At 39.0% G+C, this 12,325-nt stretch overlaps 2 protein-coding genes across 2 annotated transcripts in view; both read right to left on the bottom strand.

The window, feature by feature from the left end:
• Window positions 1-6,091: 6,091 nt before the first annotated feature.
• LOC123974000 (olfactory receptor 4Q2-like) lies at window positions 6,092-7,018 on the bottom strand. Its single transcript, XM_046054413.1, has one exon. The coding sequence runs from the start codon at window positions 7,016-7,018 to the stop codon at window positions 6,092-6,094; it is 927 nt and encodes a 308-aa protein (XP_045910369.1).
• A 4,538-nt stretch (window positions 7,019-11,556) lies between these two features.
• The window catches only part of LOC123973933 (olfactory receptor 4P4-like), a 1,094-nt gene continuing 325 nt past the window's right edge, over window positions 11,557-12,325 (bottom strand). Inside the window, exon 2 of the mRNA XM_046054320.1 lies at window positions 11,557-12,306. Within this exon, the coding sequence (XP_045910276.1) occupies window positions 11,557-12,306 (750 nt within the window). The remainder of the gene's footprint in view (window positions 12,307-12,325) is intronic.

Consider the following 12,325-nt stretch of genomic DNA (forward strand, 5'->3'; position numbering starts at 1 on the left):
GATTTTTTTCCTCCAAATATAGGGTTGTGTGTTCCTTCCGAACAACTCAACTTTGGTTTCATCTGTCCGTGGAATATTTTGGCAGTAGTGCTTTGGAACATCCAGGTGCTCTTTTGCAAACTTCAGACTTGCAGCAATGGGTTGTTTTGGACAGCAATGGCTTCAGGTGTCATAGGTAGTAGAGTGCCGTGGCAGGGAGTAGAGGTGTGTACCCAGATGCAGACAACGGCAAGATGGATGCAGTTCAAACCAAAGATTTATTTAAACAAATAAGGCAGGCTTAAAAAAAATCCAAAAACTAAGAATAAGGTGCAGTCCAAAGGAATAGTCTAAAAGGGTGCAGGGACAGGATAGAATACTCAGAAAAGGACACCACAACCACTGAACACAACTGAGGACAATATATACAATATACAATATATATAACAAGGACAATATATACAACGAACAGGGAGGGAAGCACAGCTGAAACACAAAGCTAGACAAGGACACATGAGAACAGAACACTACAAAATAAAACAGGAAGTAAAGCATATGGAAACACACAAGGACACAGTTACCAAAGTAAAATAGAAAAACGGCAAACAACTGCATAACAGAACAAAACCAGGGCAGGGAACAGAAACAGGACCAAACAGGAATACACAACATGGAGACATAAGACTAAGGACTAAGACACAGACCAGGAAAAACACAAAACTAACTAAAACTAAGACATAAGACCAAGAACTAAGGCAAAGGACTAAAACACAGGGCTAAGAAATAAGATAAAAGACAAGACAAATACTAAAAAAACTTGTGAATGAGCAAAAGACTAAATAAAGCTACAAAACCCTAAACATGACAAGATCAAAATAAAGCTTACAGAACACAAAACTAAACCTATGAAAACAGAAAAAACTAAACAGGAAAAATATGAACACAAAACCGCATTCCTAAGATCAGGGATGTACTGGGACTAAAATTCAGCCCAGGACTTTTATGCAAGCGACCTTTGGGGGTGGGCAGAAATATTTTTTGCAGTTTTTGTAGTTATTTTGCTGTATACAGTGACACCTGCCTCCTCAGTTTGTATAAGCAAGGCAGCTCTGCACTGAAAACAAGACCAGATGAGGCAAGCCTGAGTCAGTCAGAATGCAAAAATACTTAAATATACTCAAAAACTACATGCATGCATTCCTATAAAATAGAGCAGTGAGTTCTAGAAAGCATGTAGAGGTCTGTAATTTTATCATAGGTACACTTCAACTGTGAGAGACGGAATCTAAAACAAAAATCCAGGAAATCACATTGTATGATTGTGACGGAGCGGCTCCGTCACTGAGTGCGGGACGCGCACACACACACACACACATACACACATACTCACTCACTCCCTGCTCCCTTCCAGCCTCAATTAAGCCAGACATAAACCTTGCTATTATGCATATTTCTTCTACTGTTTAAGTAGCGCGATCAAGGGTGCACTCTTCTTTAAGCATGCATTTAAACAAACATCAAACACTTACTATGTGTCGAGATACATCGCTGCTCTGTTTCCCATTCAGTTTGGCAAAACGGGAGTGTAACATTTCCGTCTTTTAAATAGCATGTTCTCACGCGCTTTCATGGTCATGTGAACTGCAAAATTATGGTTTTTGGTTGTAGTAATAATTTGTGATGTACGTAAGTAACTGTTCCAGGGGAAGGAAAATGTTTGTGGAGATGGATATAATTATTGTTGAAAATATGTCGAAGTGTAATAGATATAAATCCTTTTCTGAAGGTAGTAAAATCTATTTATTATATTGTGTAAATAATGGTGGGAGGGGCTACTGTCTTTAAAAGTCGCAGCTTTGGCCTGTAAGGGCAGTCTTGGCCTGGTTACAGAGGAGGTAACCAGTTTTTTGTATTTTGTATTTTTGTGTAACTTTATTATTGAGTAAGTTATAAAAAAAATTTCAAATCTTTGTTTTTGTTTTGTTTTATTTATGCAAGTTTTTTCAGTTTTTTGCACTTTGGAGGCCAGCATAATAAAAATCATGCCACTATTTTTCGACTGTGTTTTTCCTATTTTGAAGAGTTTGGAAGAGAGCCCCGCTACAATGATTTATAAACAATTAATTAGCATTTTATTGCATGATACAAGTATTTGATCACCTACCAACCAGTAAGAATTCAGGCTCTCACAGACCTGTTAGTTCTTCTTTAAGAAGCCCTCCTGTTCTCCACTCATTACCTGTATAAACTGTACCTGTTTGAACTCGTTACCTGTATAGAAGACACCTGTCCACACTCAGACTCTAACCTCTCCACAATGGCCAAGACCAGAGAGCTGTGTAAGGACATCAGGGATAAAATTGTAGACCTGCACAAGGCTGGGATGGGCTACAGGACAATAGGCAAGCAGCTTGGTGAGAAGGCATCAACTGTTGGCGCAATTATTAGAAAATGGAAGAAGTTCAAGATGACGGTCAGTCTCCCTCGGTCTGGGGCTCCATGCAAGATCTCACCTCGTGGGGTATCAATGATCATGAGGAAGGTGAGGGATCAGCCCAGAACTACACAGCAGGACCTGGTCAATGACCTGAAGAGAGCTGGGACCACAGTCTCAAAGAAAACCATAAGTAACACATTATGTCGTCATGGATTAAAATCCTGCAGCGCATGCAAGGTCCCCCTGCTCAAACCAGCGCATATCCAGGACCATCTGAAGTTTGCGAATGACCATCTGGATGATCCAGAGGAGGAATGGGAGAAGGTCATGTGGTCTGATGAGACAAAAACAGAGCTTTATGGTCTGAACTCCACTCGCCCCATTTCGGAGGAAGAAGAAGGATGAGTACAACCCCAAGAACACCATCCCAACCATGAAGCATGGAGGTGGAAACATCATTCTTTGGGGATGCTTTTCTGCAAAGGGGACGACTGCACCGTATTGAGGGGAGAATGGGGCCACGTATCGCGAAATCTTGGCCAACAACCTCCTTCCTTCAGTAAGAGCATTGAAGATGGGTCTTGGCTGGGTCTTCCAGCATGACAACGACCCGAAACACACAGCCAGGGCAACTAAGGAGTGGCTCCGTAAGAAGCATCTCAAGGTCCTGGAGTGGCCTAGCCGGTCTCCAGACCTGAACCCAATAGAAAATCTTTGGAGGGAGCTGAAAGTCCGTATTGCCCAGCCACAGCCCCGAAACCTGAAGGATCTGGAGAAGGTCTGTATGGAGGAGTGGACCAAAATCACTGCTGCAGAGTGTGCAAACCTGCAGCAGTGCTGCTTTTCTGATGTATCAAAAACTTATGTCATGCAATAAAATGCAAATTAATTCAATACAAATCATACAATGCTATTTTCTGGATTTTTGTTTTATATTCCGTCTCTCACAGTTGAAGTGTACCTATGATAAAAATTACAGACCTCTACATGCTTTCTAAGTAGGAAAACCTGCAAAATCAGCGGTGTATCAAATACTTCTTCTCCCCACTGTATAAATAATTTCAGTATGTAATGAATGCTTTAGCGGGCGGCACAGTGGTGCAGTGGTCCCCCGGCCTTTCTGTGTCTGTGTGGGTTCTCTCCGGGTGCTCCTGCTTCCTCCCACCGTCCAAAGACATGCGGCCTAGGTTGATTGGTGACCCTAAATTGTCCTTAGGTGTGAGAGTCTATGTGTGGCCCTGCAATGGACTGGACACCGTGGACCTGTCCACGGTGTACCCCGCCTTGCGCCCGATGTCAGCTGGGATTCGCTCCAGCCCCCCGCAACCCTGTACACATGATAAGCGGTTGACGATGGATGGATGGATAAATGCATTAGCCTCCTAATCGTGGACCTGTCTCTGCCTGTGCATGGTCCTGCCTCACCTGCTACAGCAACCTTTCTGCCAAAAAGTTAGTTAATTTATTTCTTCTTAATTGTTATTTTTTGGTACCATACATTTCTTCTTCCTCTTTCTCTCTTTTTGCCACATTTACAGTCTCTGTTGCGCTTATCACACAACCTAGCGCAGCGTTCGCTGCAGCTGACCAGACGCCGCGGTCATGTATCATAAAGTAAAATTTGAAAATTGGAAACCTCCTTTTTTGGAAATCTCCTGATCCCCAGCTGGTTCAGCCTGAAAGGGACTGGCTGTTCAACTTTGCTTGAAGGCCACTCCTAGTGGCACAATCCTGTCCTAAGTTTGTCTGTGAGTTTATTTATTTGTCAGCTCTATATATGTCATTAAGGTCTGAGTTTATTTACTGTTGCCTGTCTTTTGGTTTTGATCTTTACTTGCCTTAGTTCCTGTCTTATTCTGTAATTTTCTGGTGTTCTGTCTTATCCTAGTTTCAGTCCTGCCTTGCACCATTATTATGTTTTCTACTCCCTGCCTCTGTGTTCTAGTTATGTGTGCTCGTTTAGGTTTTGTCTGTTATGATACCTGTGTTCTAGTTGGTCGGTGTTTGTCTGTTTGCATGGGTTTCTCTTATTGTCTGGGGTTAGACTCTTGTCTGATATTTTGTAACATGTTTTCTGTCTGTTCCCCCAGTAATCCCTCTGCCTCACTGTCTCCCCTACTGGCAACTCCTAACCACTTGAGAGACCTCTTGAGCTATCTTAAATAACTGGGAGAGTAAGAGTGATTCTTAGCTTTAAGAAATTTGATAACTTGCTTTTATTCCTAAGTTTAAAAGTAGGAGTAAATTTCATGAATTCTCAGCACTTGAGACTAAAATTGCACTTTGAGAAGCCTGATAAATACCGGCCCTGATCTTTGAATTTCATTCAAATTGCATTTTATTTGTGCAATCTATCTATCAAATCACACAGGTGTTTGGTGATTTTTTTTTGTCCATGTTTTGAGATATTTGTCTCTCAGATTTCTGCCTCCACCCTTCAACTGCGACTTTTCATTCTAAATTCAGTGCCCAATAAAGAGGGGGTGAACTGATAATCCACAAAATTAACGGTATACATTTTCAATTTAAGAAACAGCCCCTATGAAAGCTCCACAATGTGGCCTGTGGAAATGACATTATTGATAATATTGGGGTGGAGGTATAAATCTCTGAGACCAATATGTGAAAACCTGAACAAATAAACAGAACTTGCATTTAAGATGCAGATACTGATATAAAATCAATCATATTACAACACAATTAGTAAAATTTTGTGAGAAAGTTATGAGATGTTACTTATCAGTAAATGTGTTCACCTTTTCAGCATTTGGATATTTTATGTGGATGCATCACATTTGTCCACTGTGTGGTTATTTTGGGGGAATGAATAGCATCTATTGCAGTTTGTATTGATGGCATATCTATCAAGGTTTGTGTAATTTAATTTCAAACTACAATGTTCATTTGGCCCTGATTTCAAAGACAACAGGCTGCGTTCAAGTGCATTTAATGTGTGTTTTGGAAGTTCATTCCCCATTGCTCAGATAATATTTCCCAAATAATCTACATGGTAATTTTTGGGCAAAAGATGTACGGTATCTGTGAGGTTGCCATGCATAAGTGCTACAGCCTGTTCTCTGGGACACTATTGGACTATACACACAATACTCTTACTCTGATGAAGGACTGTTCAAATAAGATTGGTCAGAGATTGAATTATAAATCAATGTTATTGTAATTTTTGCAATATATTAGGTAAGAAATGCATATTTGTCATTATTGGGGAAAAGATATATCTACAGTACTTGACAATGTGAGAATGAGTACTGCAGCTTGTTCTCTGTGCAACTCATGGACTATCCACTAAACAAGCAGAAGAAAATACTGTTGCTCTGATGAATGCCTTCTCCAACAAGTTTTTTTTAAAGAAAGACTTTTGCAATATATTTATAAGAAATGCATATTGAGAAATTAAGAAATACATTTATTGTTAAAGGTCATTAAAATCACACCTGATCCTCTATGCTTGACACTCTCATATAGTAAGACACTGAATTCTTTATCAGTAATGACACTTTCAGATTTCTGTGTTTCAGACCATAAAAAGCTTCAAAAGTAACTTTTATGTGAGATTAAAATACATACGTGTGTTGAAGATTATGATATACATTTTGTGATTGCACAAATGGACATAACTACAAAAAACACACAAACACTAGATAACAATGTACTAGTCTAGAGACGTTTACCACACCAAAACTGTATAATTCTATTTCTTATTTGTGTGAGTTTGAAACCATATATGAGGGGATTGATAATTGGAGGGAAAAAAATAAATTCTATTGCCATGAAATTCTGGGCACTTTGTGGTAATGTTTCTGAGCCAAATCGCACGTACAACAAATCAAAAAGAACACACACACCTAAAGTAAGTAAACAGAACAAATGTGGAAGACATGTTTGCATAAACTTTGTCCTGTTCTCTTTGGATGTTAGGCATGTTGAGATCAAATATACATAAGACCAAAAAATAAAAATTAAATGGCCTGTATAAAAAATATAATTAAAAGCTGGAATGACATTGTTTGTTATGGAGACAGTACAAGCTAGTTTCCCAATTAAATAATTAACACAGTAGATCTTTGGGATGTGTGAGCCGCATAACCTTGATGTAGATGTTGTTACTGTGCTCATGAACAGCAAGTAATGGGGTATAAACCAAGCAAAAAACACAAACACACAAACTCTTTGTTTAGACATCATAGAGTGGTAAACCAGAGGTCGACATATAGCCACATATCTGTCATAGGCCATAAGAGCTAGAAGAGAGAAATCAGCACAAACTGAAGAGTGCAACACAAAACCCTGCAGAAGGCATCCAGCATAAGAGATGACATGAGTGGTAGATAGAAGATCATTGAGGAATTTGGGGTAAAAGCCTGATGTCCCATAAAGTCCATTGATGCACAGATTACAGAGGAAGATGTACATGGGTTCATGAAGGTTTTTGTTCACAATGATTGTCACAATAATGGTCAAATTTAACAGCCAAATCACACTGTAAGACAATAAAGTGAGAGCAAAGAGAGCAACTCTGTAGTTTGCTGTGCCATTTAACCCTGACAGAGTAAACATAGTTATTACTGTTTCATTATCAATCATATTCATAATTAAACATCTTTGTATATCATTCTAAATCTGAAATAACTATTTTAATACGCTCAGTAACAGAGATCACATGAGAGGGAGACATAAGATTCCTCCTTTAAAATCCATTAATACACAGATTACACAGGAAGATACATAGGCTCATGAAGTTTGTGGTGTACTATGATGGTTATAATAGAACAAAATGTACTATCCAAATCATTAAGTAAAACAAAATGTACTATCCAAATCATTAAGTAAAACAAAGTGAGAGCAAAAAGAATACATCGTCATTGCACTGTGTAATTTAATCCTGAAAGTATAAAAAAAAGTTAAGGCAGAAACATTATCCTTTAAACTTTGTCAGCTGTAACAATATAGTTCATTTAAGTCTAGTTTTAAATCCAACGTTTCTCACCTCAGTATGTGCAAATCATAAAGTGTCACAATAGAGAAACATATTTACATTTGTTCCTGAGTTGTAGGTGGTGCAGCGGTCATCCTGTGCTGAGTGTCTCTGACTCTGCCAGCACTGGTTCCTCTGTTTAAATCATCTATCTCTGATGACTCAACACAAGCTGGGAATTCAAGCAGTAGAGTAGAGCAGTAGGTAACTAGGGCTGAACAATTAATCGTCTTGAAATTGAAATTGCGATTTGAAAGAACGCGATTAGGATGGATTGGCGACCTGTCCAGGGTGTACCCCGCCTTTCGCCCAATGTCAGCTGGGATTGGCTCCAGCCCCCCTGTACCCTGTACGCAGGATAAGTGGTTGACGATGGATAAATGGAAGAACGCGATTAGCTAATCGTGAAGACGGCGATTAACATGTAGGTTACGTATACAGCGCATCTGATCCGTTTTAACAAGTCATTCCATTGTCTTCCTTGTGTGACAAGCACCATGCGCCTCCTGTTCCGGTCCTACTCACCAATCAGAGCGGGCACAGGGTGTATACATTTTACAACATCAAACGAGGCATAATGGCGTCAGCCGAACTGACACAGGCAGTGGCTGTGCTGCGGTTTTGTCCGGCGTCAACTCGCACTGAAGTGTTTCAGTAGCAGAGAGTTTAGCCTGTCCCACGTTGTTGACGTGTTTTTAATTTGTCATTTTGTGTCCTTCAACTTTGGATAACAGCTCTCCTTGAGCCCGGCTGTTTCTCAATACCGAGTTTGCCAAGTTCTGACTTCTGTACTTTAAAGCTCGGACTTGGCAGGTTCGGCTCATGAGTACAAACTCCCAGGGACGGGAGCACGCAGGCAGTCATTCAGCAATTGTAAGCAGCGGCCTTCATGACATCTCTGAAAAGTCATAGCCATTTTTTTAATCAGCTCTGTCTTGAGAAATCAACCATACATTTGGAGTTTAAACAACTATATTCCCACATAACTATTTTAGCTAGCTCAAGTCATTTTCATGCAATTCAGTTACTTTAGCTAGTTAGCTGTTTTTTGACAGTAGCCTACATTGTCTTAAAAACTAAGCTTAAACTAAGTAGCGTAAAACCGCTGTATATTTTAAAATGTTATTGCTTCATGATAATTGTTAACAAGTGTTAGTTAGCCTGTTCCTGAAAGCAGCTAAGTTGAGATTTAGGGTAAACACACTGCTGTAGGCTCCTTGCAATATAGTCTCACAGACCAAAAAACTATAGTACTAGCCATGTGCTACTGTAGACATTTGTAGTGAACTTTACTTAGAAAACAAGCAACTATCCATAATTAAAATAAAACATTAAATATTGAATACACAGGCTACAGTAATGTAATTAATCCTTAGGTAGGGTGAAACATAGGTCTCTATTACAGCCACTCATACATAGGTGTCATTTACACTGGGGACGCTGGGGACATGTCCCCACCACTTTTTTAAAGTATAATTTGTAACAAAAAACATTCTGAAATATAGCTTGTATCTAAATAAAAAATTAAAATACCTTTACAAAGGTTTGTTTGCACATTAAGAAAACATGCAATGCAATTAAAATATAGCTTGTTTACAACTTGTCTGATTATCTGACCTATGGACTGTATATTAATTGCGTGGCCTACTCAGACACTTTTGGCATGAGACACCCACTTTCAGGCTTAGTCTCACACTCTCACGCTGCCAAATCGCACAGCAACTAAAGGCTTGTGAAGACCACACGATTTTCAGCGTCGGCCGCTGGACGTGCCGTTCACACTACACAACTTGCCGTCTTGTGACAGGAGTCTTGAAGCCGTTGTGGAGTTCACACTACGTGACTAATTGGTGACAGGGGGTCACACACTACACAAGCTGACAGCGACTCTGTCACCCGACACTGGTCTCCAAACCACGTTTTGTCAAGAAAACACACGTGAAATATGAAATGACACGAACCTACGCACCAAACAGCTGTTGTTTGTTATTATAAAGATACCAATTATAAAGACAAAAAATCTGTGTGAAAGAATGGATTAGCACATGCATGTGGCAGGGACTGTGTGTGCTACAGAGAGAGCTGAGGGGAGTAAAAAGTGTTCTGCGGTGAAAAAGTAGCTGCCTGCTCTAATTGGCTGGAAATGGATGTCGAGTCGGTCAACTCCGCCAGATATTTGGCGTGCTAGATATCTGGCAGACGTTGCCGATGTGTCAGAAATGTGTCATGCGTCACTGAGTAGTTCACACAACCACTGGCGACCGCCGATAAACCGCTGAATCGCCTAAAACTTGTGTAGTGTAAACTAGGCCTACGAAACCACAAAGCCACTCCTTGATGAATGATGAAGAGCCGTCGTCAGGGCTCATTTTTAGGACACGAATATGAACCATGTAAGGCAAGGCAAGGCAAGTTTATTTGTATAGCACATTTTACAATCCCGATATTTATACCAGCTAGAGGAAAATTAAAAAATGTTTGCACCAAACATTCAGACTACCTGAGCGGTTATAGATGATGCATGGCTGTTATCTACACAGTCACAGGAAGAAGTATGTGAACCCTTTGAAATTACCTCGATTTCTGCATAAATTGGTCATTTGATCTTCATTTTCAATAGACAAACAAAATCTGCTTATACCACACAAATTATATGTTTTCATGTTTTTATTGAACATACAATGTAAACTCTTGGATTTAATAACTTGTTGACCCTCTTTTGGTAGCAATAACCCCAACCAAGTTGCAGTAGCAGATCAGACTTGAACAACGGTCAGGAGGAATTTTGGCGCATTTACAAAACTGTTTCAGTTCAGCAATGTTCTTGGGATGTCTGGTGGGAATCGCTCTCTTGAGCTCATGCCACAGCCTCTCAGTATGGTTGAGGCCAGGACTCTGACTGGCTCACTCCAGAAGGTATATTTTCTTCTGCTGAAGCCATTTTGTTGTTGATTTACTTTTGTGCTTTGGTCGTCGTGCTGTTCCGTCACACATCTTCTGTTGAACTTCTATTTGCAAATAAGGTTAATGGACTTTAATTCTAGTGCTAGCAAAACAAAAAAATAAACGAAATAAAACTGCGACATTTCATTCTAAATTCAGTGCCCAATAAAGAAGGGGTAAACTGATAATCCACAAAATTAATGGTATACATTTTCAATTTAAGAAACAGCCCCTATGAAAGCTCCACAATGTGGCCTGTGGAAATGACATTATTGATAATATTGGGGTGGAGGTATAAATCTCTGAGACCAATATGTGAAAACCTGAACAAATAAACAGAACTTGCATTTAAGATGCAGATACTGATATAAAATCAATCATATTACAACAGAATTAGTAAATTTTGTGAGAAAGTTATGAGATGTTACTTATCAGTAAATGTGTTCACCTTTTCAGCATTTGGATATTTTATGTGGATGCATCACATTTGTCCACTGTGTGGTTATTTTGGGGGCATGAATAGCTTCTATTGCAGTTTGTATTGATGGCATATCTATCAAGGTTTGTGTAATTTAATTTCACACTACAATGTTCATTTTCAGGCCCTGATTTCAAAGACAACAGGCTGCGTTCAAGTGCATTTAATGTCTGTTTTGGAAGTTCATTCCCCATTGCTCAGATAATATTTCCCAAATAATCTACATGGTAATTTTTGGGCAAAAGATGTACGGTATCTGTGAGGTTGCCATGCATAAGTGCTGCAGCCTGTTCTCTGGGACACTATTGGACTATACATACAATAGTCTTACTCTGATGAAGGCCTGTTCAAATAAGACTTGTCACAGACTGAATTATAAATCAAGGTTATTGTAATTTTTGCAATATATTAGTTAAGAAATGCATATTGGGATAACAAATTAATATTGTTGAAGTTTATTAATATTTCACCTGATCCTCTATGCTTGACACACTCATTTATAGTAAAACACTAAATTCTTTGTTAGCAATGGCTATTTCGGATTTCTGTGTTTGAGATCATAAAAAGGTACAAAAAAGAACTTTTATGTGAGAAAAGACAATGATAATAACAATTTTATTGTTATTATTAAAGTACACACAAGTAATAAGGATTATGATATACATTTTGTGATTGCATAAATGGACGTCACTACAAAAAACACACACTAGATGATAATGTACTAGTCTAGAGACGTTTACCACACCAAAACTGTATAATTCTATTTCTTATTTGTGTGAGTTTGAAACCATATATGAGGGGATTGATAATTGGAGGGAAAAAAATAAATTCTATTGCCATGAAATTCTGGGCACTTTGTGGTAACGTTTCTGAGCCCAACCGCATGTACAACAAATCAAAAAGAATACACACAGTTAAAGTCACTAAACAGAAAAAATGTGGAAGACATGTTTGCATAAACTTTGTCCTGTTCTCTTTGGATGTTAGGCATGTTGAGATCAGATATACATAAGACCAAATAATAAAAATAAAATGGCCAAAATAAAAAATATAATTAAAAGGTGGAATAATATTGTTTGTTATGGAGACAGTACAAGCTAGTTTCCCAATGAAATAATTAACACAGTAGATCTTTGGGATGTGTGAGCCACATAACCTTGATGTAGATGTTGTTACTGTGCTCATGAACATCAAGTAAAGGGGTAGAAACCAAGCAAAAAACACAAATACACAAACTCTTTGTTTAGACATCATAGAGTGGTAAACCAGAGGTCGACATATAGCCACATATCTGTCATAGGCCATAAGAGCTAGAAGAGAGAAATCAGCACAAGCTGAAGAGTGCAACACAAAACCCTGCAGAAGGCATCCAGCATAAGAGATGACATGAGTGGTAGATAGAAGATCATTGAGGAATTTGGGGTAAAAGCCTGATGTCCCATAAAGTCCATTGATGCACAGATTACAGAGGAAGATGTACATGGGTTCATGAAGG

This window comes from Micropterus dolomieu, linkage group LG07, assembly GCF_021292245.1.
Source record: "Micropterus dolomieu isolate WLL.071019.BEF.003 ecotype Adirondacks linkage group LG07, ASM2129224v1, whole genome shotgun sequence".
Classification (NCBI taxonomy): Eukaryota; Metazoa; Chordata; class Actinopteri; order Centrarchiformes; family Centrarchidae; genus Micropterus; species Micropterus dolomieu.